This window comes from Lissotriton helveticus, assembly GCF_964261635.1.
Source record: "Lissotriton helveticus chromosome 1_1 unlocalized genomic scaffold, aLisHel1.1 SUPER_1_unloc_8, whole genome shotgun sequence".
NCBI lineage: Eukaryota > Metazoa > Chordata > Amphibia > Caudata > Salamandridae > Lissotriton > Lissotriton helveticus.
The window spans coordinates 2,254,495-2,277,048 of NW_027611725.1; the positions used below are offsets into that span (position 1 = coordinate 2,254,495).

The window sequence follows — 22,554 nt, forward strand, 5'->3', positions numbered from 1 at the left end:
TCCCCGAAACCACACAAGGAAATGAAAATGGAGCAGAGGTAAAATCTTCCAAAGATACCAATTGTTCTCTGTTTGACGAAAATAACCTGATCAGTTTGAGAGCAGTACCGTTGATGCTTATACTTTCTAAACGGCTTACCAAAGAGAAATGGTTAACCGTATCAAATGTGGCCGAAAGATCCTATAGGATCAAGGCTGCATTAATCTCCTCTATCCACAATGGATCTGATCTCTTCAGTTACTGCCGATAAGGTTGACTCTGTACGGTAGTAGGGTCTAAACCCATGTTGAGCTGGTTCCAGACAGTCCGTATTTTCAAAAAAGATGGTGCTCTCCTGATTCATGGCCTTTTCTAAAATTTCGTCAGGAAGAGGAAGGACCAATCTGGGTCTGTGGTTCTTTACATCTGAGGGATCGAGGGAAGGAGTCTTTAAAAGGGGCAAAATCAAAGCCTTTTTCCAAGCGTCTGGAAAAAAGCCGGACTTGAACACCATTGTAATAACAAACTGAGATGAGCAGAAATGGTAGCTGAAACTGAATGGAGGGCAAGAATCTGCAGAGTCCAAATTTCATAGTGTTGATAAGATTAGAGACTTTCTCTTCAGAGAGTGGGGTGAATGTACTCATTACCAGGAAATGGTAAGTTAGTTTATTCACCGTACGATTACTACACTGTATCTGTCCCTAAGGATTATCAGGTGTTATCTTAAAATTCAGGAATATTTTTTTTACTTTGGAAAAAAGAATTCGGTTAGTTCATCACAGCTTTTCGGCTGGGAGTTGCTACATTTTTATAATCAAAGGATGAAAGTGATTTAATTGTGTTGAACAATAGACTGTAAGTCTTCGTCCCAAATTGTTATTGCTGCCTACATTTTCTTTTACATTTCTTGAGATCATAGGAGTACCATGGCGCGGAAGGCGCAGGCAGATCATTAGACTTCAATCTAAAAGGCCGTACTTGACAAACTGTCTGGTAACAATGCGCGAGATGTTTAGCCTTAAGTAGCTCAAGATTTTCACTGATTAGAAGTAGCACTCAGTACAGAAAAGGTTGAAGACGCCTGTTGTAAACACTTAATATCCCCAAAATCAAATACTTTGAAAAATGCACACAAAAACCCCAGAAATGTGCTAAAAAACAAAGAGTTTCCATTGGGCCAGTCCTGTGAAAGGGGGCTCAACAAACGCCTCTCGTTCTACGCCCCGACTCGCCAACTCCACTCAGCCAGCCTCACCCTCGCCACCGTACCACGCACCAGAAGAACAACAACAGTCCGCAAATCTTTCTCCTACCTCGCTGCCAAGACGTGGAACTCCCTCCCCACCCACCTCCGACGGACCCACAACCTTCTCACCTTCAGGAGACACCTCAAGACCTGGCTGTTCGAGCAGTAGCAGCACCACCACCCCCCCCACCCTCGGCGCCTTGAAACCCTCACGGGTGAGTAGTGCGCTCTATAAATGTACTGATTGATTGATTGATTTACACTTGCAATAATTGTCTAGGATAGATAGGACAGGCATGATGCAAATTGTGAAAGTGAGATGGGCACACATGTTACCTCCACCCTTTTCAAGTGGGAGTTCAAAAATATGGATCCAGCCCACAAGGTTCTGAGTTTCCAGAAGTGTACTGAACCCCAGACCGACCGGAGCCTTGAAGCAGCAAGAGTATATTGTAGTTATCAGACAGCTCAAGAGCTCTAGAACCAGCAGAATCTACCTTCCAAGACTCTACACAAGAACAAAAAGGAGTTAGAATAGCCTAGCCCTTTTGCATGTCACCCTACCCCACAGCACTGCCACCAACCCCCCCCCAATAGCCTTGAAAACCATAGGCCCTTTCCCCAAAACACTGCCATCATCCGTTCCCACAAAACACTGGCCATTTCTGCTTGCCCTAAAATACTCCTCCACACTGACCCCTACCCTCAAAACACTACATGGCTACACTGAGATCTCTTTTCTGAGTATAACGTTTCTGGCTTTCCCCTCCTGTATAAGGCTTTATTTAGTCCAGTGTAAATTCTCTCATGTGAAATTACATTGTATTCAAGACTAAGGAGTTTTGTCCCGTGTGAGTTCGCTCATGTCAAGTGAGAAGTAATTTGTACCCAAAACTTTGCTTGCATTTCGAGCACTCATAAAGTTTTTCCCCAGAGTGAGATCGCTCATAAAGCATAACACTGTCTTTCAGATTCAAGCTTTTATGGCATAAGGATTTTCTCCAGTGTGGAGTTTCTCATGGTGAGATAGCGTTTTTCTCTGCAGCTTTTCTGGCATTCAGAACACTCATGAGGTTTTTCATCGTATGGAGTCGCTTATGGTTAGTGAGGCTGTGCCTATCAAATAGGAATTTCTGGCATTTACCGCATTGGTAATGTTTTCCCCCTGTGTGCGTCTGCTCATGTAGAGTGAGATTGAGTTTAAAATTGATGCTTTTCTGGCATTCGGAGCACTGAATTATTTTGATGGTGTGTTTTCTTATGGCGCTTGTAACCATCTCTACCTCTGAATCTTTTCGGACATTTAGAGCACTGATAGAAAAAATTCTCCAGTGTGGATTCTCACATGTTCAGTGAGATGAGATTTACGGCTGAAACATTTTTGACATTCGGAGCACTGATAAGGTTTTTCCCCAGTGTGGATTCTCATATGATGAGTGAGACTGTTTTTTCCAGTGAAAAATTTGTGGCATTCAGAGCACTGATAAGGTTTTTCCCCAGTGTGGGTTCTTATATGCCGAGCGAGATTCTTTCTTTCACTGAAACATTTCTGGCATTCAGAGCACTGATAAGGTTTTTCCCCAGTGTGGGTTCTTATATGATGAGTGAGACGGCTTTTTTCAATGAAACATATCTGGCATTCAGAGCACTGATAAGGTTTTTCCCCCGTGTGGGTTCTTATATGATGAATGAGACTGTGTTTTGTACTGAAACATTTGTGGCATTCAGAGCACTGATAAGGTTTTTCCCTAGTGTGGGTTCTTATATGCTGAGTGAGATTGCTTTTTACACTGAAACATTTGTCACATTCAGAGCACTGATAACGTTTTACCCTAGTGTGGAATCTGACATGTGCAGTTAGAAGTGATTTAAGTTTGAAATCTTTTAGGCATTCAGGGCAGTGATAAGGTTTTTCCCCAGTGTGGGTTATTATATGTTGAGAAAGACTTCTTTTGTCTCGGAAATATTTTTGGCATTCAGAGCACTGATAACGGTTTTCCCCAGTGTGGATCTTCATATGATGTGTGAGACTCCTTTTTTCACTGAAACATTTGTGGCATTCAGTGCACTGATAACGGTTTTCCCCAGTGTGGATCTTTATATGATGTGTGAGACTCCTTTTTTCACTGAAACATTTGTGGCATTCAGTGCACTGATAACGGTTTTCCCCAGTGTGAATCTTTATATGATGTGTGAGAATCCTTTTTGTACTGAAACATTTGTGGCATTCAGAGCACTGATAAGGTTTTTCCCCAGTGTGGAATCTCAAATGTTCAGTTAGAAGTGATTTACAATTGAAATGTTTTGGGCATTCAGAGCACTGATAAGGGTTTTCCCCAGAGTGGATTCTTCTATGCAAAGTGAGATTGTGTTTGTAAATGAAAGATTTCTGGCATTCAGAGCACTGGTAAGGTTTATCCCCAGTGTGGGCTCTTCTATGCTGAGTGAGAATGTTTTTTTGACTGAAACATTTCTGGCATTCAGAGCACTGGTAAGGTTTTTTGCCAGAGTGGGTTATTACATGTCGAGAAAGACTTGGTTTGTTCCAAAACCTTTTCTGGCATTCAGAGCACTGATAAGGTTTTTCCCCAGTGTGGATTCTCATATGAATAGTGAGATAAGATTTACGGCTGAAACTTTTTTGGCATTCAGCGCACTGGTAAAGTTTTTCCACAGAGTGGGTTAATGCATGTCGATATAGACTCGCTTTGATACTAAACTTTTTCTGGCATTCAGAGCACTGATAAGGTTTTTCCCCTGTGTGGATTCTCATATGCTCAGTGAGATAAGATTGACTCCTGAAACTTTTATGGCATACTTTGCACTGAGAGTGGTTTCCCCCAGTGTGCATTCTGTCAAATTCTGTGAGATAAGATTTATAGCTGTATCTTTTTTGGCACAAGTAACTTTTTTCCCCAATTTCAGTTATTTTGCCTTGATTGAGGCGGGTTTGAACACTGAATTTGTTCTAACAGTCCGTGTTTTTAGAAGGTGTATTCCTAGGGTTAATATCTCTATGTTTAGTTTTCTCTTACTATTATGCCACGGTAAGAGTGAACCTGATTTTAGAGTCGGGCTTGTTTAGATAATGTTCAGCATTTATCTCTAAAAGAAATTGCGTGTAATCTTCTTAACACTTGAATTGAGCAAAATATGTCTGGAAGCAGCCCTGTAACACCTGTTGAAATTGTTCTAGTAGATAATAGTCTTTAGGTAATAGCCTCTCCGGCAGTAAATTATTTTGTGACTGATGTTTCTCTCCAATCTATTTGTATAGGTTCCTAGCAATGCAGTAATGAGGTGTTGATCTGATATTTAATGATTAAACTGATAAGTACCTTTTTGCACTGACGTAAAGGTAGTAACTGAGGGTGTTAGAACATGCACAGTACTATTGTGGATCACCAGTCGCAGAACATCAGTTCCTTTTACCCTTTCTATGTTTGATGTAAGGTTAAGGTTTGTAGTTCCGAAGACGAGGATTTATTTACATTACCTATAGCGCAACGGTGCTCATCTAATCCATTTTTATAATTAACAGTTTTACATATCACTCATGCACAGCAGATAATGTTGAGGCGATTTACATAGAATTACAGAACAGTACACAATAAAAAGGAAACAATCTGAGATGGTCATGAACACAATAAAGTGGTGAATTTTTAAGGTTTTCGCAAGAGTGAGCAGAGTGGGCCGTGGTGTTCTATCCAGAGGCAGATAGTCTCAAACTTGTGTAACTGGTTAAAAACGGTTGTTGAACAGAGGTGATTTTTCAATCTTTTGCTTGTCAATGTGTCAGCTTCAGAGTCTTCTTTCAGCGTCTTTTCTTTGATGGTTTGCAGAAGATACCTTTTGTTATAACTTTCTTTTATGTAGTGTGTGCTTCCTCTCTAGAATTACAAGATGCTTTAGATGAACGTTATTCTGCCATGCTGAGGCAATTTGTCTTTCTGATAATATTTCAGATGAGGATGCTGAAGTGGTCTTTCTACATTATTTCTGATGCTGTGTGCACAGATATGGTTTTGCTCTGGGTTAATGAAATGCAAAATTAGAGACTTCACTTACAGGTATAGTACTTTCTTCGCCACACCTAGATTTTTGGAAATTATTTAAACGTAGAATGCTGGATGTCCTTCAATTTTTCAAAATAATCCTTCTTATGGCACAGACTTCAGTTGCCTGGTGCTAAATCTTGCTTTCTTCGTCCGTAATTTCAATCACCTATAGTATTAAAATGAAATAGTTAATACATGTACATTTCCAAACATATAATTTACAAGCCAAATTAATGCAGAATTTGGAAAATGTTGAGCTGTTTTTCCAGACAGAGCAGAGTGTAGAATGGTAGCATGAGAGTACTTGGATGTAGGAGGGAGGATTTGTAGAATTTTCAACATTTTATTAAGCTCACAAAGGATACATGTACCCTATGGAGTTGTAACATAGAACCCCAAAGGCAGATATTAAAGTCATATGGACTGGCACCAAACAGCTAATATAAAAATATATACTATTAATTAATTTGTAATGCAGATTTCTGGGACTGGAATGACTCCCCCATGGACAACAGGCATTTTCCCCTGCCCTGAGTTATCACCTACTTGTATCTGGTATCCTGACTTTTGAGTTTTGGCCTCAGCCTCAAGCAAATCTATTGTGTGCTGCGAGGACTATGCCTAGACCTATCCCTCAACTATGGTCCAGAGTATGAATCAAGGGCAATGAAATGAAGCCGTACTTTCATGTGTTCATTTTATTTCACTGGATTATCAGTTGTTAGGTTTTTCTGCACCTGGATTTACTGTGTGCAGAAAACCAGGACACAATTTTTTTCCAGACAGAAAAATTAGATTGCAAAGACGCATAAGACTCTGGGTGCAGCAGAAGCAGCCAAGACTTATGCTGTGTTTTTTTACTAACTGGGAGAAACACACAATTCTTCCCTCTGTTGGTGTTCACAGTCGTTGTCGGCCTGTGATTCGGCATTGAGTGGAAAGCGTACCGAGTATTGCTGAGGGGCCGAGCCGAGGGGGAGTTGACGAGCAAGCGGAGCGGAGCCTGGGACGACTGCCCGCATTTGCTTTGTGACCGGTTCCTGCTCCCAAAGGTTTTTCCCGCTTCATTCGCGTCCTGTTATGCGGGCGCTTTAAGTTCTATGGATCTGCTGTGGGGGCAGGAACGGCCGCTGCCGGCACCGCGGTGCTAAGGCGCTGCTAGTGCTGCTGGTGCGGCGGCCGCTGCAGAGGTCAAAGGAGCCTAGGCCTGCGGTGCTGCTGGTGCGGTGGCTGCAGAAGGGCACAGAGGAGAATAGAGGAGCACAGAGGAGAATAGAGGAGCACAGAGGAGCCTTGGCCTGCCGCCTGATTTTACGTATTTACTAAGCATTGAGCAGAGTAGACAGAGCTGAGCCGAGGAGTGGAGGGAAGTGCCCACATCTGCCGTCTGTAGTGGGACTAGCTCTGGATTCCGCTCTTGCTCCTGAACGATTGCCAGCATTCTCCCTTGTACTCTTCTCAGAGATGAATAGCAACGAACAAGCAATGAACAGTGAGTGGTGAGTGACAAGTGGCAAGAGGTGTGTGGCGGGTGGCGAGTAGCTAAGATTGATCGGTCCCTAAGTCGCTGAGCCATTGGAGTCTGTAATAAGTCTGTAATACAAAATCTGAGAAATTATAGAAAGAGGAAAGTGACAATAGACTTAGACCCTCTTGAAGCACCCCTCGGCCCCTGAATTACTCCGCATGCCTAGACTACAGCCCTACCCGGTGCCCGGATGTTAATCAATCGGTTAATTAATTAATTAATTAAGTAACCAGCAGTACCGGCAGATTCTGTACGGAGGTGTAATTTTTGGGTGTTTTCCCTTGGAGGTGTTTGGTGGTGTTTTTGTCCTATGGTCTTGTCACTGGCCCGTTTGATTCTCTGACAGAAGCAAGACTTCTTTACCTTAGAGGGTGTATTATGAGCTCAGGAAAGGAGCAGCCACCTTTCCCTCCTATCAAAAGGAAAAGAAAAATACAACAAACACCAATATTAGATACGTTTAAAATAGAACAGGCAGGTGACATATAGTCCTTTAAATCATCTAAGGTCTATACATTTGGGGAACTGGGAAAGTCGCTGTCAAAGTTTGATTTTATGAAAGATCCAACTGGTGCTATGCTAACATTGCTAACTAACCCATGTGTTCTTCAAACTCCAATTAAACCACTGAGTAGAACAAAAATTATATCCCCTAAGCAAGGAGTAAGTGAACGAGGCCACCCTGAGTCTGAAGCTGAAGTCGAACGAATGTCAAATTCAACTAAGGACCAAGTCAACCACTGGGGTCGAATAATGGACCTAGAGATGTTAACTATTCCACTTACTGGTCATTCACAACAAAAGGACACAAAATGCACAAATATAACAATGGGAGATACTCAGCACTTACTACCAACTAGGCAGCCAATGCCAATAGAAGTGCAAGTAAAAATCAGAAAAGCTAACGGTATAGGGGAACCATCTAATTTGGGCCAAATAAATCAACGAGAGCAAGAAGCTCCAAATGAACTAAATGGTGGGGTGAAAATCATAAGGGAAGCCAATACCCCACTGAAATCAGATCTTACTCGTCTAAAATAAATTCAGGTAAAAACAGGACCAGCCGAAATGTAATCAAATGTAATCAAAATAACGGATCTCAAATTAATAAGGACGAATACAACAGCAACCCAGAAACTCTGCAGCGTTGGAGTACTCCGTATCAAAAAGACGTTTTCAATAGTAATTCACAATTCATTAATTCTTGTGACGAGGACATGATTTTCAAGGACAAGAAAAAGAGGAGTATAAGGACCTATCATTCATAAATGGGCAACATCATAGCCCAGGTACTCAGGTACCAGGAAGTGGGAACGAGGGAGCAATTTGGGATTTATTCTTCAAAACCTCGCAATTAACTCTGGAAGCTTTCACATATCAGTCCAACAAAAAGGAGGTCCAAATAGATCTTGAGTGCTACGGCCTCCTCTGTTGCCGGAATTGAGCAGAAGATAACAACGCAAAATAATCTAATAGTAAGGGCACAATCTCAGCCAATATCTACGTATGCAGAGTGTAGTTGTGCCCCACTAATGAGCAAACTAGCTACCATTCCGGATATTTAAAAAACAATAATTGACGATGTAAAAGGGAATTTTCCCTTGTATGCGCCTTGTAGAAAGCACGTTTGAATGAAACATGGAATGCATTGCAGCCAACAATCTATGCAACATCATAGCAGAGTGCAAGATAACTTGTGTTATTATTCCAGCAGAACGAAATGCCATTCCTAATGTGTACGTCATTTTAAAGACAAACCCAGAAAAATGTATGGTCAGTGTTGTTCTTCTGCCTGTTAAAAGACAATCTCCATTAATGTGTCAGGAAATAAAATACTATGAGAAATCCTACTCTATGGTAGGGTGCTGCCTGCCACCATATTGCAGGTTACTTCCAACATAATCTGATTTATACATACATACTCCAGGGTGCTGCCAGCTATCGGGTCTGCACACAGCAGACTGGAGCCACTCTGGGAGGAGGTAAGCTCTACATTTCATCTTAAGCCCTTAGGTTACAATCACAGCCTGAGGGGTCCAGAGAACTTTATCCGCGCTCTAACTGTGCCGAGCAGATGGACGTAGCCCAACATAGGCTGTGTTGTAGGCTGGGTGATGCCTGGCATCTTATTATCGTTGGCGGGAGGATGAAGCTCTGATAGGAGCTACTACAAGAAGAGCAGAAAAACAGGACTACAGATAGCCACAGAGTGACAACTGCCCAGAAGCTGAAGAAAGAACTCTGAAACAGCAAACCTCCAGGATAAGCAAATGATGGGAATGAAATGCAAACTGCAGCATTAAGGTCACACACTACAACATCATTCCCTTTAAACCAAAGATAACAGCCTACAATAAAAAACTAACCAAAAAGCAACAAAACTAGAAAATTCATTTCCAAATGCTGCAAAAGAGAAACAGTTAATACAAATGAACAATATTAAACTTTGTTGGTACCTTAGGAATGTGCTTGCTTCTGGCTTCACTCCATCTGCAGCAATAACGCTCTGAAAGGAGAAATTACTGCTATGAGTCTCAGAGTCTTCAGTATTACTGGTCTCAGTCATGAAGACTGTGGTGTCGGAAGATAACTTTCTCTTATTTGGCTTTATAGTTCCACCAGTCACGCCATCGCTTTTAGCAGACACGCTACTGTCAGCAGCATCATAACTTCAGGCAGATCAGTAAAGCGGATATCACCACTCACATTGGGTGAACAGACTCGTCTCTGCTACATACATGCACTCTTTTTTCGAATTTGCTTGTGGCTGTCAAAATACAAAGAGCTGCAATATATTCGCCACACTTTCCTGACTACCTTGTTTTAAAAAGTTATGAGATTCAAGCGCGATTCTTGGTTAGCCTGTAAACTGAAGTTTTTTAGAGGTTCTATTGCCACACAATACTCGTCCCATATTCCAATTTGTCCACAGGGTGCTTCAACCCTGGTAGGTTATCAACTGCCTGTTTTGCAGATAATTTTAGATAGTTTCTGTAAGAAAACTGAATTATTATTTGCGATAGATGAGGAACAATCACAACCGTTGTCAGAGTGAACTTTCAAAGCCATTTAATTAACCTAGGATCAACCCCTGGTACTTAAGCACCGAACAGGCAGGCTTAACTTAAGGTAGTATGTAAAATATGTATGCAGAAACCAAAAAAGTAAAAGTCAAAATGCAAAACAATAAAAAACCCAAACCGAAATAGAAAAATAAAGTAAAGTGTATTGAACAAAATGACACTAAAATGACAAAATCCAATAAGGAGAATGAGATATGAACTGTAACGCTGTAAGAATCACAAGGTGCCAATGGATGAGGGGCCCGGGCATGGATTAGTCTCTCTGGAGCTGACTGCCAAGTCAGAGGAAACCGGAGGCCACGAGCTGCAAGCACATGGTGCAGGAATTAGCCGCAGTGGTCTTAGAAGACATCTAGTGCTCCAGGCTCAGATAGGGGATTCACAGCAGGTTCGGGCGCAAAGTGCTTAGAGAATTGAGAACAAGCAGCAGATGCCCAGCAGGGCAATAGCAGACGGTCGAACGCAGCAAGGCCCGGACTAGACTGAAAGGAGTGACACCTCGGGCCCTCACCATCAAGCAACAGCATAGTGGAGCTCAGCGGGAGGTCAACCCGGTGACTGCCACCCACTGGGGCTGTGACCCCCACGAAAAGGTAGGCCGGTCTGGTGATGTGGTAAGAGATATAGCAGCCATGTCCTCAGCGAGAAGCAAGAAGGATCAGAATCTAAAAAATATGCTGACCAAGCTCCAGATGACCGGCAGCGGAGAAGGGAGGCTCTCCCCAACGACACAAATCAGCCAAGATGTAGACACCTCTGAAGCCCCAGTTACCCACGCCTTTTTAGAGTCGCTATTCGGTGCATTACAAGGCGACTTGCAGGTGCTGAAAAGGGAAATAGCGGGGGAGATGAAGGAGATAACCAATGGAGGCCACACGTTCCCAAACAGCATCAACGTCCCGCCTTTTGATAAGGCGCGATGCTGATGCCGTTGGGGACCGTATGGCCTCCATTGAGGATCAGAAGCAAGCCCGGGAAGAGGAGGTGGAGCATCTACAGCAAGAGATAGTCCGGCTCAAGGCTCAACAGATCGATCTCAAGGCACACACAGAAGACCTGGAGAATCGGTCTCGGCGAAACAACATTCGCGTGAAGGGAGTTCCACCTAAAGAAGAAGGGCCAGACATCACACAATACTTGCAGGGTCTCTGGGCGCCCCCACCGGATATTTTGGCTTACATTCCAGACTTTCAACTAAAAGAGTGTATGCTACGTGCTGCCAGGGACAAGCAACCACTAAGATATCAGGACCACTCCATAGCTTTGTACCAGGACCTGGCACTAATACCCCTTCAAAAGTGTAGGGAGTTCCGAGTGGCAACCCCACGTCTTCGAAATCAAGGAATACCGTATTTTTTGGGTCACCCTTTCCGGATGATTTTCATATGGCAGGGCAACCTCCTCCAGCTCAGATCCATGCAGGACACTTGCCAGGTGCTAGGCATCGAGAATCCAATCCAGGAGGAGACAGAGGGCCCACAGACCAAAACTCCTCGAGAAAGATGACATAAGGTCTACGGGAGGCGTAGCACAGAGCGAGCAACGAGACCGGACCCCAAGACCATGGCACAAGAAAGACTGGCAGTGCTGGAGACATTGTCGAAGGAGACATTCCCCCATGATGACACCGTGAACGACTGAGGGACAAACAAGTGACATTTGCAAGCCTGGGTGGGCAGTGAAGAAGTCTGCGGGGAGCGTAGAGACACGGGGAGTATAGAGACACAGGGAACAGGCCACACACGGCCCCAACTATTCCGACTTCCAAGGACGTGCACGCACGAATGGCAGGCACTGGACAATTTGAGGTTAATGGGTTTCTAAGTTGGGGTTAGGGAGGGGAGGGTGGAGAACTGGTAAGCAGGTTAATGGAGTTGAAGAGAGGATCACAGGGCAATGGAGGCCGGGCAGACGTTGGGAGCTCCGGGGGAAGAGGGATCACAGGGACCCAAATACAGGCCAAAGCTGATGCACTCACTATGACATGCTATTTCCCAGCCCACACTGAAAATTCTCACTCTCAACGCGAGAGGTCTCAACAATCTCAATAAAAGGAGGTCCATCCTTTCCTACCTGGATAACATGGAGGCAGATGTGTGCTTCCTCCAGGAGACACAGCTCCTCTCCAAAGATTGGCATAGAATGAGGTCACAACTCTTTCCCCAGCAGTTCTTTTCATCTACCCTGGATAAGACGGCGGGTGGCTATTTTAGTAGCCAAGCGTTTGAAGGGGACAGTAGGGGAAAAGGTGGCCGAAATCAAAGAGGTTGATGGGAGCAGGGCCTTCGATAGCGTAGGTGTTGGTATGAGTATTTTAGATGCCGAAATTGTGTCGCAAACTGGCAGATACTGCTTCTGCAATCACCCTTCACCTGATATACGATCAATCCAGGGGCTGCCTCAATTGCCTATAGATATAAACGGGTCCTCCCCCACCCCTCTATACCAATAACCATTTCAAATACCAACCCCACAAGGCATGGTGCTAATAGGTTAAACAGGCCCAGGGGATCGAATCAGAACAGGTTGTCTAGTACCTCGTGCATTAATGTTCCTGCCGCCCCAAGTATGAATGGCTAATCAGGATGTCCTGAGTCTGCCGCCCGCTGCTTGCCCTATGTGTTGGTACTGGCAGGAGTACCTACTTTAAAGAGGGATCAGCATGAGTCATGAGACCAGCTACGCATGAAATGTGCGGACTGGCTATCAAGGCATAGAAGCGTCCATGTATCCGAAATAAAGGATATTATTATGGCACGCAGAGTTGGGTGAGTCAGTGCATCTACAAAAAATATCAAAGGGGACAGCATTATAATTAACTTTCACAGACCTTCTTTGGTGAGACACCTACTAAGGGGTTGCAAATTCATAACACCTAATAGCACTAAAATATGCGCACTACCCCTTGGTTATTTCCTCAAACCAAGTCATGCTCCTTTCACAAACAATTTCTCTTGAATTACTACCTCTAATAGGTTCCAGGCCTTGTCTGGATTAGAGACACAAGACTGACTATGAACTTTTGGGGAAAATACTGATCCTGCTATTAGGTTACCTCATGCCCTGCCAGTAACTGACTGTACTATTCCCACAACCCACTTATCCCCCCTATGCAAACGAAGGCCTCAGCAAGTTCAGACCTTCGTATCTTAAGCTGGAATGTTGCAAGGTTGTACTCTAAACTTCACCAGCCAGATTGGGTACAACTCATTGAAGACCAAGATATCCTGTTGTGTTAGGAAACATGGGCCACACAAGAATTGCATATTGAGGGGTTTGAATGCCATATTATCCTAGCAACAACCCCCAAGCAGGGGGGGGGGGGGACTTTATCAATCTGGGTCAATATTACGACAGGAGGATGCATAAAAACTGTACATACAGATAACAATAATTTTCTAGGCATATTATTTAATAGGGGAATTTCCTTTTGGATAATTAATTTTTATAACAATGATTTTCATTCTGTTCCAAATATGCATTTTATAAATGTGATTACATTTATTGCATCTATTGGAAAATCCAAAGACTCTTTCAAGTCAGTAGGAATCTGTCTGGGTCAATTTTAATGCTAAGCTATCTTACTCATGGTCAAGCGAATATTCACACAGCAGCAGACAAACATGCAATAGGGGTAGAGAGCTAATGGACCATTTGAACACCCTTAACTTAATTATTGTTATAGAAATTGATGCAACTACAAAAGATAATGCTCCCTCCCCCAAACGACTTTCAGAGGGAGGGGCTGCTCATCTGCAATTAATAATGTTTTTTAGGCTCAGATAAGATGTTTACGTATTTGTAAAGTGCATAGCTGCCCGTAGGCTTCCCAGCGCTAAGAGAAACATAACTACGGTGGACTAAGTGAAGTTGCCTGAGATCGGGAGTTTTTAGGGAAAGAGCAATGTTTTGAGTCTTTTCCTGAATGCTAATTCGTTGGTTATCATGCGCATGTCCCTGGGTAGTGTGTTCCACATTTTAGGAACCAAGTGCTTGAAGGACCTTTCTCCCTATCTTGCTCTTTTTATTCTGCTGTGTTGCATAAGAAGATCCTCTGATGACCTTAGGGTCCTACTCGGGTTTGCCCTACCCAGACTTAACAACCCCACTGGCATCAGTGCGGCCCGCGGCCTTCGTTCGCACCATAGACCAAACTTTGCGCCCCCCAGGAAAATGTGAGTATCCGTGATCTAGATCAACAAAAGGCGGGAGTAGTTAGACACGAGGAGTAAACAGAAGCATGCATCTCTAAACGGCACAAACAGGAACCAATGAAAACAAGCATTGGCACAGCCAATAGGTCTTGTCTTTGGGACCTTATAAGTATTTACCCATGCAACAGTTGATGTTATTGCACCAAGGATATTGTGCTGGCTAACTAAACACTTATAAGGTCCCAAAGGTGAGACCTACTGGCTATGCCAATGCTTGTTTACCTGTTGGGCATTGGCTGACCGCTACCTGGTTACTGCGGCACTAGTGAGGTTGAGACATATTTGGTGGAGTTTTAGCCAAATCAGATTCTGCCGTGCATGCCCAAGCCTAGGTAGCAATGAAGCACAGTTGTTAGTGCTGACTGAGTGTGTTCTTTCACTGTGGGGAGAGGAGTTGGCCTAACGGCTAGGGCGCTCAACCTCGGACCTGGGGATCTGGGTTCGAGTCTTGGTAACGACGCTAAACATCCTGTGATTCTGGGCAAATCACTTAATCTCCCCGTGCCTAACAAAAATGAATGTGTGTCCACATGTAACGTAACTGGTGCTATGTAAAGCGCTCTGATACCTGATTTGGGTCAAGTTCGAGTTATATAAAACTCTGCACATTTTTTTTTTAAACTGTGCTACTTTTAATTGACGGGGCTGACCCCGTTTACTCTGGTGAAAGCTAAAAACGGAATTCAAGTCGATCTTCTCATCACACAGACTTTTCAGGCAAAAAAAAGTCAACGTTTGCTGAGGCCTTCAAAATAGTTACCCAACCACACCAATGAGTGTCAATGAACATTTTTGATACAAAATAATCATGTCTAATGATCGATGCAGGCAACAACAAAAAAAAATGAATGCCGTGACAGCACGCTCGAGACCCAACCAGCACCAGACAATCGTTCTCAGGTAATGCGGTGAGAATCTGGAACTCGCGTCCCTAGGGACCCGATTCCCATCAAAATCATTAAACAACTTGGTGACGGTGCTTTGGAGATTGTTACTAACCTTTTGAACTCCTCCCTTGATCTCGCCACTGTCCCAGCTCTATGGAAACATGCCATGGTCACGCCGCTTCTAAAAAAACCTACTGTAAACCCGGATACCCTTGCCAATTATAGACCCATATCCTTGCTTCCGGCCTTCTCTAAATGTTTGGAGAGACATGTGCATTCTGCTTTAGCCATTTTTGCAGAAGAAAACTCCTTATTGCACCCCTCTCAATCCGGCTTCAGGACCGGTTTCTCTACGGAAACCGCCCTGCTCGGAGTCACGGAACATATCCGAAAACTACTTGATCATGGTCAGACGGTCGCGCTCGTGCTATTAGACCTGAGCGCGGCCTTCGACACCATTTCCCACGAAACACTCGTTAAAGAACTGTACAAACACGGTGTACGTGGTAAGGCACTGGATTGGATCCGGTCCTTTCTGACAAACCGCACCTTCCAGATTACCTCTTCACGAGCCTCATCAGAGACCCTGTCGGTACCCCATGGAGTGCCTCAGGGGTCTATTCTTAGTCCTCTGTTTTTTAATTTATATCTCAGACCCCTGGCCGACCTTGTTGAAAAATCGGGTCTCACTCTTATGAGCTATGCCGACGACTCCCAAATCATTTTCTCCCTATCCGAATCCTGTCCCAATTCCCCTTCTCTACTCAAAGAAGGACTCCTATATATTCTGAGCTGGATGACCAAAAATCAGTTAAAACTCAACGGCGACAAGACGGAGATTCTGGTCCTGGGAAAACAGCAAGATCTGTGGAATCCCGTACACTGGCCTGACCAGATGGGCGCTTTACCCACTCCAGTGACCCACGTTCGAAATCTAGGATTTATTCTGGATAACTCCTTATCCATGAATCAACAGGCCAGTAAAGTTACTGGTCTATGCCTCACCATAGTCAAATGGTTGAGGAAAATCCTCTGGATGCTGCCTGTTTCCACACAAAAGACCGTAGTCAATGCCCTTATTACATCTAGGCTTGACTACGGCAACATTCTATATCTGGGCGCAAATAAATCTGTAGTAGGTCGACTACAGGTGGCGCAAAACGCAGCAGTTCGCTTACTATGCAATATCCCCAAATTCGCCGGAGTTTCGAACCACCGTCGGGAACTCCATTGGCTCAGGATTGAAACCAGAATCCGCTTTAAAGCATTGAACTATATGTTCAAAATTAAAGCGGGCACTGCACCTAAATATCTTCTGACCCTCGCCCACCCCTACACCCCCAAGCGTAACCTCCGGTCGCAGTCGGCAGCTTTTTTCTGTGTACCGAGGTTCAAACGGGCAAGAGTAGGTGGTAGATCCTTCGCCCATCTGGGACCAGCACTTTGGAACACGCTGCCCCCCTTCATCCGAAAGGAGGAAAATTACGCCAGGTTCAGAAAGTCTGTTAAGACCTGGCTATTTGAACAATAATAACTTTATAGCCATCACCCCTCTCCTCTGTCCTCATACTAGCTGTGTCTAGGCGCCGGGAAACCCTTCTTGGGTAGCTGTTGCGCCCTACAAATGGATAAAATAAAGAAATAAATAAATTCCTCCTTCGCTCCGTGCCATCACCTCCATCCAGATCTTCAAAGCAGACCTCAAATCTCTTCTATTCCAAAGACACTTTCAGAACTAATTCTCTCCTTCAGACCCCGCCAGGAAGTTCTTTAGTCATTGTAATTTGTCATACATATGTATATTTGTGTTTGTACATCCTGTGCTTGCTGCGTTTGAGAGTGTGTTCCTTTTGCCTGCGTTGTTTTGATTCTATGGCATTCTATTTTTCGCCAAGAAGTTCTTTAGTCATTGTAAATTTGTCATATATACTCATATATTTTAATTTGTACATTCTGTGTTTGTTATTGTCTTCATTTTGACTCTATGGCTTTGTTTGTTCTATTCCTGTAACGTAACTGGTTCTATTGCACAGAGCTCTGACACCGTCGGGTAAAGTCCGTGCTTTATAAAAATGCATTCAATAAAATAAGTAAATAAATAAATACCTCACCTGGGTGGTTTGGGTGCTGTGCTCCCTGCTGAGCCTGAGGCCAGGACCGAACCATGAGCACGGGGTTAAAAGGAGGCCTGTTCATGGACAACTGCGCATGCGCTGGGGTTAGACACTGCTTCCCACAGCGCGGGTTAAAGAGGCCTTGAATTAGCTACGCATGCGCTGAGGACAGACACTGTTTCTTGCAGCGGAGGGCTAGTTAAAGAGGGCCTAATGGATGAACAAGTGCGCATGCGCTGAGGAGAGCGTTTGCCTCCCACGGCGGAGCGCGGAATAAGGAGGGCCTATTGCATTATCAACTGCGAGCGCTGATTAAAGGAAGGCCTTGAATTAATTACGCATGCGCTGAGGACAGATACTTCCCTGCAGCGGAGCGTGGGTTAAAGAGGGCATGATGGGTGAACACCTGCGCATGCGCAGAGGACAGACAACCCGTTAAGACAATTCAATGACAGTGTCCGCTCGGGGACACAATGAATGAGATACAACAACTGGCTCCCGCCGCGGAGCACGAGGCGCCTCGCGCCACAGCACAGGGTGAGAGGTATTGAAGTGCAAAGCTCCTCGGTTCGGCTCCTCTATTGGGGGTAAGTGTCTTTCCTGTGCGCAGGCGCAGTGAGACTGAGCGTCCTCTGTCCAGGGCAGTTCACAGTCTGTTCCCCGTGCAAGACCCCAACCCTCTGTGATTGCTCTGCGATAGGAAGTAGTGTCTTCGTTCCGCACATGCGCAGCTGCGACGCGTGGTCCTGCGCATGCATATCTGTGATGGATGTTTTGTTCTCGCGCGCGATGGTGGCTCGTGCAGCGGCGTGAGCGCGTGCGTCACTCGGGAGGGAAGAACACACCGGGCCCCACTCCTCACAGGCAGCCGGACTCAGGCGGGCCGGGCCCCCGGTGCCCCCTCTCTCTCCCAGGCCCTGCAGCCCCCACTGACCAGCGCTCAAGCAGAGGTGAGGAGACCTCAAAGCGCCCAACCATGTGTGTGTGTTTTTTTAAATAATATTTTTATTGGATTTTAAGGTTTTTTTAAAAATATTTTTTGTTGTTTTTTATGAACAACAATAGGAGACAATGAAATCGCCATAGTCAAACAATTCCACAAAATCCCATTCCCCATGGGTGACGGCTGGTGTCTGATTGCTGGTGTTCGTTTAGGCCAGTGGTTCCCAAACTTTGTCAACCCACGGCTCCCCTGCCTTATTGGCACTTGCCTGCGGCTCCCCTGCCTTATTGGCCCTTGCCTGCGGCTCCCTCGCCTTATTGGCCCTTGCCTGCGGCTCCCTCGCCTTATTGGCCCTTGCCTGCGGCTCCCTTGCCTTATTGGCCGTTGGCTGCGGCTCCCTTGCCTTATTGGCCCTTGCCTGCGGCTCCCTTGCCTTATTGGCCTTTGGCTGCGGCTCCCTTGCCTTATTGGCCGTTGGCTGCGGCTCCCTTGCCTTATTGGCCGTTGGCTGCGGCTCCCCTGCCTTATTGGCCTTTGGCTGCGGCTCCCCAATATGGTATTTTTTTGGGGCGGTGGGTGGATGTAAACCCAGCTTCCATTTTTCTCCCTGAAAATAATTGGGATGAAGCTGACAAAGGTATTATAATGATTGATGTGGGGCACACTCTTGGAAACCAAATTTGGGGAGATGGGCGAGGGATAAAAAAACGTTTTGTCATTGGCACCATTTGCATGACCGCTAGGTGTAAGAGTGCCGCTGCTGTGAATCATTATTTTTCAAGGTGCGTTGTGTGTAAAAGCAGGTTCTCTGCAAATGTTTTGTTTCGCTTTGAGGGCTACAGGACATTTTATTTCCTTCTTAAGCAGTGCTTTATTTGTGCTACTGGTTTCCAATGCTCAGCACCGGCACTTAATTTATAGGGCCGGAACTATGCATTTTTAGGTCTCGCTGGTGTTAGCAGCGCATAGCGCTACTCCAGCAAAAAACCTATTGTTGTGGGTTTCCTGGGAATGGCTGAGAGAGGGTGGATACACGCATTACCTCGGCGATTTAACCTCGAAGACCGGCTTTGCTGGCGGGCTGACTCTCCTGGGCGCTCTCGCTCACACACCCGCTCTCCCACACACACACGCGTGCTTACGCACACTCACACACCACTCACCTGGATCTTTTGTCGCGACTACCCTGGTATCTCCGCCGCATCACCTGGCCTGGATTGATATGTTATGTTACTAGAAATCCAGTAACATAACATAACATAACATAACACCCAACAGCCATGCGCCGAGACCGAGTGGAAGCGGACGCCGCGTCCCCAGCGCCTGTAGCAGCCGCCTCTGCTGACCCGGAAACACTCCAGCAGGCTCCCCACCCCCGGTACCCGGATGTGGGATTTAGCCATGGGTACGTCATTGTTCGAAGACGGGGACGCATTGTAATAGGATGAACTGAATGGGGGCAAATCAAGGTAATATCTGGGTTTTACTTGTTTCTTTTAGTTACAAGAGGATGAACTAAGGGAAGCTGTTCTGCTGGTCTTTGCTAACAAACAAGATTTGCCCAATGCCATGGCCGTAAGCAAGCTGATGGACAAGCTGGGACTGCAGACACTCCGTAGCCGAACTGTAAATAGCTATAAATTGCACATTTTAATATTCCACTATTTATTTGTTCAATTTCGTGATAGTTTTTGATCTTTGAACTCTTTGGTATCTGTTTATTTTGACCTTTTAGAGGCCTAGTTCTGCTGTCTGCCCTGAGACTGTACGGTCTTCGTAACATGAGATCGTGCTGAGCTTATTATGTCTGTGAATGCTACACAATATAAATGCAGTCTTAGTGTTTTAAAATCAGGGGCAGAGTCAGTGCAGTTCGTGTAACTTGAGTGATGGCACTTTTGTTGACTGACTGATATTGAATTGAAATACAGTTTTGATGTATTTGGCTGTGCTGGTAGAGCTTCTATGGTGTTCTGCTTTCATGATACCATGTAGCTCACATAATTAATCTGAGTGGGCTGAGGAAAGTCTCTGAATGCAAAGGTGCTTGTGTGTTTTTAGGTGTGTGTGTGTGTCTGTGTGTGCGAGTGAAATCTAAAAAATCCTTTTCATACTACTCTCCCCCCTCCACCCACACTCTTTCACCTTCTCTATGTGTGCATGTAAGAGAGCCGGATTCCTCTGTGGTTAATGGGGAAAATATGAGATAATCCTTGATAATCCTTAATCCTTGTAAATAACTTCTGTTTTATCTTCTTTCACGGTACATTTCATGTAGTGCCTTATGCTAACGTTCGTGCACTCTGCTAAATTAGTGTCTAAGACACAAGTCTGAATGTTATGCTGCCTTATGTAAAAGATTTTTCATGTCTCTCTTCAGTGTGAATGGGGTTTTGTGGAATGTTAGAACTGGTGGATGGTCTAGCATTTAGTTTGAAATGGGCATGTTGCAATAATTTCTAAAAATAAAATGGTGGTTGGAACTCATTCATAACAGCATGATCTCATAATGGTAGCTCTCCATAGCATCAAGTTTTAGCTCATCTGAGTGATTAATAAATAGTGCCAACCATATATCTAGAATTCTACAACCTACAATGACCTGAAAAATGATAGGGCTGGTTCACAAGCCTAAACTGAAAAAAGTCTTTCCTCTACAACAATCCTACTACCTTCAGCCAAAATCTTAAAATAGCAGGGAAGGCTGGTATGTGTAGGGTCAGTACAAACAAGCTGGCATGGCCCGTATTGTTCTTGCCACTTTGATGTCCTCAGCACATCTGTCTTAGTACTTCACTGTATAAACGTCATTTGAAAGCGAAGACTGCATAAACTGTGCAGTTTGTCTCTATTAATCCATAATTGCAGATTGAAAAACAAAGACAAAAACTTGAATACTTCTTTTGTTTTTAGGTCAAGCCTGGGCAGCGCATGCGCAGCTCTTCGAGGCATACTGTATTAGAGTATGGACTTGAAGCTCCAGCTGTATTTTTCATTGGCTTGTCATTGTTTTGTAAATGCGGCCTTCTGATTCATCAGTAGGCTTGCTAGTCCCTCCTTAGTACCGCCTTGTCTTCATTTGTAACCTCCTACGAGGACTGACCCTTTTGCATCTGTTACACGGTATGTCTTATTTAGTCTGTAAGCACTAATTTCTTTAATGAGTTTTTCCTACTTCAGGCACGACATGCTTTCCTGCAACGTTCAGCGTGCCATGCGCACTTTCACTTTACAAGCTGCTCAGGACAATGGCAGTCGCTTCTTTGAAGTGAAACAGATCTTGCATTTACAAGAGTTTGAGCTATTGGCATTGTTAATGACAATGCCTTTTTTTTGTGCTAGTTAACAAAACCGATCAATAAAAGGTATTATCCTTTACAATGCCAATAGCTTAAACTCTTGCATATGCGAGACCTATTGCATTGCAAATGCTTGTTTCTACTCACTCCAGCAAGCTCAGCATCACCCCGGTGCCAGCTGCTGCATGTGTTCCAGTACTGGCTCCCAGTCGGATGACGGTTACTAGGAGCAGGTGGGGGATTCCATCAGACTGGTGGCTGCGCTAGACTGACTGCTGGCACCGAGAGGCCTGGCTGCATGAAAGCGCCACCGTATGGCCCCCTCGTGCAACTGAAGTGTGCCCCTTCTGCTTCGCATTGTCTGCACAGGGCCTAGTTTTACCTGTCTGAGGAGATGTGAGGTGCCTCTTATAACCCCACAGACCTCCACTCCGCTGTGTACAGTTGTGATTCCTCCCACGTCCCTGCTAAGAGGAGATTCCTTATACTGAAGCTGTGTCAAACTACACACTCTGTCTTGTCACTGCAGTCAGTGATCAAGTTTGACATCATAGTGAACTTATAGTGCAGAGGATGTCCACTCTAGTTTTCACAAGTGCACATTCATATTTCACAGGCTTCTCGCGCAGAAGTTACCAAATGTGCATTCCTGTCGCCTGCCTCGGTGATAGAATAAAATGGGCACAAAACAGTAATGGTAGTGCGTGAGAGCTGGGCGCAAATTGTGTCTGCTTAGATATTGCAGATTTTAGCATTTAGGTGTTGGCGATAGCTCCCAGTACATATACAATGGTAAAATCAAGGGCGCCACTTATGCCGTTTTTGAGCACCAGGACTTAATGTTCTACACATTAAACACTGTTCTTAAGTAACACCTCTAACCTAAATCCTGGCAGCCCTGTCTACCAACTTGCTGACCTTGTGTGCCCCACGTAGGCCCCATCCTCCTCCCCTGAATGGCTCTGCCTGAACTCCTAATCAAGCTGCTGCAGTGCTTACACATTTCCGTGCGGAATCTGAACTCCAGTTTCTCAGCTCCTGAACTGCATTACTGAAAGAATAAACAAAACTGCCACAAACACAAATCAGTGTCTGAAGCATCTTGCCCTTCACCGCAGGTATTACTTTTATTGTGTATCAGTCAGTGGTTCCCAAACTGTTTGCGGCGCCCGTGGCTACTTTTGATGGCGCACCTGGGT

General features: G+C 44.8%; 2 protein-coding genes across 3 annotated transcripts in view; one reads left to right on the plus strand and one right to left on the minus strand.

The window, feature by feature from the left end:
* LOC144806531 (uncharacterized) overlaps positions 1-22,554 on the plus strand; it is a 653,350-nt gene that overhangs the window by 594,327 nt on the left and 36,469 nt on the right. The window lies entirely within an intron of this gene.
* LOC144806510 (uncharacterized) lies at positions 562-17,190 on the minus strand. Of its 2 annotated transcripts, none has more exons than XM_078672855.1 (3): positions 17,111-17,156; positions 9,272-9,321; positions 562-5,453 (listed from the first exon to the last, which is right to left on the minus strand). In XM_078672855.1, the coding sequence occupies exon 3, from the start codon at positions 4,078-4,080 to the stop codon at positions 2,533-2,535; it is 1,548 nt and encodes a 515-aa protein (XP_078528981.1). In that variant the 5' UTR covers positions 4,081-5,453; positions 9,272-9,321; positions 17,111-17,156; the 3' UTR covers positions 562-2,532. The 2 variants fall into 2 exon arrangements, 1 of the variants encoding a protein (XP_078528981.1); XR_013605821.1 differs by lacking the exon at positions 562-5,453 and adding an exon at positions 7,102-7,227 and having other exon boundaries at positions 17,111-17,190.

Excerpts from the sequence above, each read along its gene's own strand:
- LOC144806510 (XM_078672855.1), bottom strand. The coding sequence starts at position 4,080 with ATGCACACTGGGGGAAACCACTCTCAGTGCAAAGTATGCCATAAAAGT.